The sequence below is a fragment of the Nematolebias whitei genome, chromosome 2 (assembly GCF_014905685.2).
Source record: "Nematolebias whitei isolate Nwh7 chromosome 2, NemWhi1, whole genome shotgun sequence".
NCBI lineage: Eukaryota > Metazoa > Chordata > Actinopteri > Cyprinodontiformes > Rivulidae > Nematolebias > Nematolebias whitei.
The window spans coordinates 20,785,067-20,790,982 of NC_056499.1; the positions used below are offsets into that span (position 1 = coordinate 20,785,067).

At 41.8% G+C, this 5,916-nt stretch overlaps 1 protein-coding gene across 1 annotated transcript in view; it reads left to right on the plus strand.

The window, feature by feature from the left end:
- The window catches only part of esrp2 (epithelial splicing regulatory protein 2), a 23,999-nt gene extending 20,449 nt beyond the window's left edge, over positions 1-3,550 (plus strand). The window contains exons 14-15 of the mRNA XM_037693748.1: positions 117-215; positions 2,168-3,550. Of these exons, the coding sequence (XP_037549676.1) occupies positions 117-203 (87 nt within the window). The 3' untranslated portion in view covers positions 204-215; positions 2,168-3,550. The remainder of the gene's footprint in view (positions 1-116; positions 216-2,167) is intronic.
- The last annotated feature ends 2,366 nt before the right edge of the window (positions 3,551-5,916 follow it).

The following is a 5,916-nucleotide window of genomic DNA, read 5'->3' on the forward strand; positions in this document are numbered from 1 at the left end:
GGTAATATAACAATAGCTTGTGTGTGTGTGTGTGTTGAAGAGTTGTATCATCGTATGTGAAAGCGATGCGGTGACCTCCCACCCTGACTGCTTGTGTATCGTTGTACTGTCTGTAGTACGCCCCTGACGAGTACAGCGGTGTGGTTCAGATGAACGAACAGGTCCGGAGTCTGATGCAGCCCAAAGAATGGCTCTGCCTTTAAGGACTCGCGAAGGTAAGAAGAGCCGAGGGGCGGCGTGGAGCAAGGCGGCATGTCCTCGACCTTTCCTGCAGCACGGCTTCATGGGGCACAGGCTGAGCGCTTTGAAACATCCAGTCAGTACTGAAGGGCTGATTTACTCAACTAGTTTTTCTTATCAGGCTCAGACTTCTCTGGACATTTAGAGACTAAAGTTTACATTTGCTGGATTCTTGTAACAAACACTAAGTGTATTTATTAATTTTACTGACTTATTGACTCATTTAGATCACCAGTTCAGTATTCACTGGATACGCTTCATCTGGTTTGTGTACTCATACAGTTTGAATCCCTCTGCAGTTGATCTTTTATTAACAAAATAATCTGTTTGTTTTTTCAACGCAGAAATCTTGCACGAGCAATTTAAAGCAGATTTACTTAGATGATCATTTCACTACAGCGTTCACAGCTCTGGAAGCTCCTGAACAGATCCGCCTCCATCAACGACCCGGTTTACTCATTACAAACGATGAACGCATGTTACACTGACGTTGTCAAATGTTAGTATGTGCTCGCTCTCTTTCCTGATGCTCCCTTTCTGTTACCTTGGTGTTCTTGGTAGAAGTGATGGGAGAACTTTACTGCTTCCTAATAACCGTCAACAGTTTTCATCATCTGACAGCAGCTTCAGGCCTGACTGCCACACCGGCTCCTAACGCTGCTTCACTACCTGGAAAAGCTGACATTTATTAATTGTCACGCTCCCCTGGAGTCTGTGTCCCTGCACCGTTTTGTTCTTAGAGGTGAAAGATAAAAGTCTTACACATTAGTCAAACTGCGAGCATTGTTACACAAAGTTAACTAAAGTAGATGTTATCAGTGCCTGTTCCAATAAAGCACTCATGTTCAGGAGCTCTGATAAGTGCTGTATTCACCAGCCTTGGTCCACTTCTGGTCTGGTTCTGATCGGTTCTCTGCAGCCGTTGAGCACCAAGATGCTTTTCGAGCGAGCCGGACCTTCGGAGAACCAGCACAAAACCACACAATGGTCCCGATTGAGTCCAAATAATCCAGAGAGATCCAGATGAAAAAAGTCTGGGTGCGCTCCAGAGAAGACACCGGACCTCCAAGCAACGTCTGCCCTCGAGAGGCTTCATGGGCCGGCAAGCAGCACTCGGCTTGACCGATGAGGCTGGAAGTAGACCTGGTCCGGTTCTGGTCGGCTCTCTGCAGCCACTGAGCACTCAAGTCACTATGAATAAGGCCCAAACTTTTTGGTTAGGTTTGGATCAGATCAAAACTTTCCCTCCATTTTGACAGAAAGCAGCAGCTGGAAGCACTGTTGGCTTCTGGGTAGTGTAGTTCTTTTGACTGTCGTTACAGTATAGGCTTATTGAAAGTAAATTACAAAATGGGGGCGCCTGTCTGAAGGTTTTAAATTAATTACATTTTTTTTTTTAACTTTTCATCTGTACCGTCTCAATCACGTGAGTAATATTAAAGTTGATGATCGTTGAAAAACCAAGAAAGATGAACCCCGAAGTAACGAGGGACTACTGTACACGGTCAAACTAGTTTGTCTTCTTACTGTCTGATGTTCTGTGATTGATTCATGAATTGTTAGTTGTCATTCAGGCTGCACGTACTCTTCAGTTGCTGCATTGATTTTGGTGTATGATGATGATGATGATGTTGATGCATGCAAACTAACATTGTTCATCCTGTCACTTTTGCAGCCTCCTTAGTTTCAGGTCTTGGAGAGCAGCATGTGCTTTGCACCTACTTTGAATTTTTCTGCTTCCTAACTGGACTGCTTTGATGAGAGGACATCTCCTCCTCCTCCTCCTCCTCCTCCTCCTCCTCCTCCTCCTCCTCCTCCTCCTCCTCCGTGCATGATTGCTCCTCAGCTGTGGGCTCCCTCTTCTGTTTTCATGTTGCAGTTGCACGTCATTGAAGTGACTTGTTGTGCATGTTTGTTCTCTCTGCAGCTCCAACCAGAAGCCGTGCTTATTCTGTATAACTTCAGTGGCCAATGCAGCGGCGAGGCCTTGATCACTTTTCCGAGCGAGGAGCTGGCCAGGCGGGCCGTAGTGGAATGCTCAAGCCAATCGTTCTACGGCCAGCAGGTCCACTTGGCTCTCTGTAACTGACCTCCTCCGTCTCTCTCCACCTCGCCCCTTTAACATCCTGCGAAGAAGCCCTCTTTGTTCGCTCTGAACTCCAGCACGTCCCGGTTCTTTCCAGAACTCCTGCTGAAGTTTTCTCCTCTCTGATCTGTCATGTTGAACACACACACCTCTCACCGCTGCTCCTGACACTCCTGCGGCTGCAGTTGGAGCTGTGGGATCCACAGATGAAGCAGCTAAACGTTGAGTAAATGACGCTGTGGATGCCGGCTGTAATGTTTCCGTTTCTTTGAGTTACTGCATCAGATGGTGTGGAGCCTGGAAAAGACCCATGTAGTGGCTCTGCAAAGCCAAACTTGCAAATATATTTAAGTACTTTATATAAATATCTTCTATAAAACTTTACAAATGTTTGTCCTGAAGTTCTTGAGGCTGTGCAAACATCTCAACTCAAATCCTTTCTAAATTTCTCTTAAAACTCCACAGGATTGAAACTTCTCTCCGTTTTTCTGTTGGCTCAGTGCTGATAGAAGCTGGGTGTAGGCTTGACGTGTTTTATTTAACACACTTCATGGATGGAAACGAGATGAATTAAGCCATAAAAACTGTTTTAGGTTCAAAACAAAGTGCATCTACTGTATATGTTAAACTGTCAAGAGTTAAATTGTGGTTTAAAGTGGCTCTGAGCTTCAGGGAATACTGGTATTAGATTACACCAGAGCACCCACTAACCTATCACTTTGTTTTATTTTTGTAAAAGCATTTATTTTTACTGACATTAAGCATTTTGTAATAAGCACTACAGCTTCCTGTTGCTCCAAACACTGAGATAAGGAGCCATACATCTTTACCAAAGCAGCAAGATAAATTTATTCTATTTTATTAATGTGATTTCTTGACGAGCTGATATTTGGTTATTAAAAGTAAAACTGTATTTTTTTTTCCACCCCGGAAATATTTTTTAAGAACCAACAGCAGCTCCTGTTTCTCATTTGTTTCCAGACTCTAACGATGTCTTTAATTCACGTCTACAACCAGAGGACTGTGGAAAGCTGCGTAATGTTCTTTAGTTCTGTACGAGGCCTGCTGACAGTGGGCCTTCTTTAATGTGCCTACATTACCCAGAGTGCAATAGTGGCCCATATGAGGCTAAATGTCAGCCTCTGGTGGCAGGTGATTATTTTTGTTGTGACAATGCTTGCATGAATTTTTGTGTATAAAATGTAAACAATAAAAACGTTGACAAATATTAGTTTCATTTTTTTTTCTTTTTTAGGGATTAATAACAAAAAGTAAACATTTAAGGTTATTTGTTGTCGATGTGCACCAGGGGTCTCAACACTGAGTCCTACACCTCCATCTCACTCAGTCCTCCTACCTCCATGTCCTCTAACTTATTTTTTGAATCCGTCTGGCTTGACTTTGTTAGATTTTTCTACCTGGATTATTGGGCATGCATCAGGATATTTATCTCCCAGTTATTCAGCCTGTGCTGCCCCTCTGATGATCTGATCAGCAGTTTTTCATGGCAAACTGTTTTTAACCTACATGAGATTATTTATCCTGACGTGGGTTATTAATATAAAATATTCCAAAGTTTAAAAAAACTACTGCAAATGGCCAACAAAAGTTAAGTCAGGTCCTCTGGACGGTTTATTTGTGTTGAAACGTTTCATCTTTCATCCAAGAGACTTCTTCAGTCCGAGGAGCCACAACAAACTCAGTCCCACAAGTAGCACACTCACATAGTGGGTTTGATGGTGCTCAGATGGTTTCTGGAGTCCGCCCTCTCCCCTGTCGACTCCTCTGAAGCAGCCATGGCTAAAGTGGTTCAAAATGCTCAATGAATCCAGAAAAAAAAAATAAAAAAATCCAACAAACCACTTTGCACTTTGGCCATGGCTGCCTCAGAGTAGTCGATGGGGGAGAGGGCGGACTCCAGAAACCATATCACCATCAAACTGGTTAACCCGCTATGCGAGTGTGCTACTTATGGGACTGAGTTTGTTGTGGCTCCTCGGACTGATAAAGTCTTTTGGATGAAAGACGAAACGTTTCAACACAAAGAAACCATCCAGAGGACCTGGCCCTTTGTTGGATTTTTTTTTTTTTTTAACCTGGATTATGAACTTTGATACTGCAAATGTTTCTGACCATTAGAGGGCGCCAAAACACCGGTTTAAGAATAACGCTGCTTCAAAATACATTTCAGGATTAAATATGAACTAGAGCTTCACTTTAACTCGGTGTTTTCCATTAATTTAATCCAGTTCAACAGTCTTTAAAGTTCTGCATGAATCATTTCACATTTTATATCATTTTAGCATGATCTACCACCAGATTGATCAATTCAGAGCTTCTTCCTGGAGTTTTGACAAGTTTGAATATAAAATAATTTAGGAGCTCACCTGAGGTCGTTTATGTTCCACAACAGAAACCATCGTACTGATGGTGACATATCGCCACACTTTTTCTGTTTGTGTCTCTTAAGAGTTTAAACCATCAGTGGTCATAAGACAGTGATGTCAGTCAACCCCTTCAGAGTGGAAGAACTAAAATATATAATAGTTTTCTCTTGTAAAGATGAGGAAACAAACACCAGACTGAGTTTTCCGTTTTATTAACATACGCTACATTAGAGCCTACCGTATGATGCAGGGTGTTATTCCCTTTGAATAATTTCAAAAAGCACTGCAGTCTTAAAAATTACAAAAAAAAGAAGAAAATAATTACCATACAAAATATACAAGAAATATCAATGCAAGGCTTGGTAAACACATCATCTAAACCTGTATTTCCCTTTTTTATTTTACAGTCTCAACAGACACCCTCGCGTGTTTTTAACCTTTAAGGAATGACGTCCATTTCCAAGTATCAAAAATAGAGTAGTACAGTCACGGCAGCTTTACTCGCGTCTAAAACGGGAACAAGTTGTTCGATCTTTGGTTGTGACAGAAGAGGGCCTGAGTCAATGCTGGTTTTGTTTTTCTTCTTTCATCTGCTGCAGACTAGTTTCTAAAGCTCCAACTTTAACACAAAGATCTGCCTCCAGTCTCCCATCAAACCCTTTTTGTCCATGCTGCACCCCCAGAGTATAAAACAACTGTTACTGACATGAGCTTCACTCATTTGGAGGGAAACTAAACCCTGAAGAGCTTTCAGATGAACTGGTTCTCAAACAAGAGTTAAGGCATCCTATAGTTCACATAGTGACGTGATATTGTCCTTATACAAAAGCTTTTTTTGTTTTGTTTGTTTTCTGTGAAATCTAAAAACATTTTTCTTATTCAGCGACACATTTCACATTTGCTGTTACATTTTGCATAGCCTAAACGTGTGTTACTGAAAATAGGACTCATTGGATCTGGATATTTGGTACAAACATCTACCATCCATTCACACACTGAATTAAGATGCTTCCTCCATTCAGGACGCTAACACGAGCATCTACAGGTCTACCGCTATAGGCATCAAGGTCTTTTTTTGTTGTCTTTTTAAAATTTTTTAAAGGCATTAAGCAGAATATCAATGCATAGCAGAATTATTTTTTACCTGGAAACTGACTTCAAACCATGAGAAGCAACACGATCCTGGCTCGAACACGCAGAGCA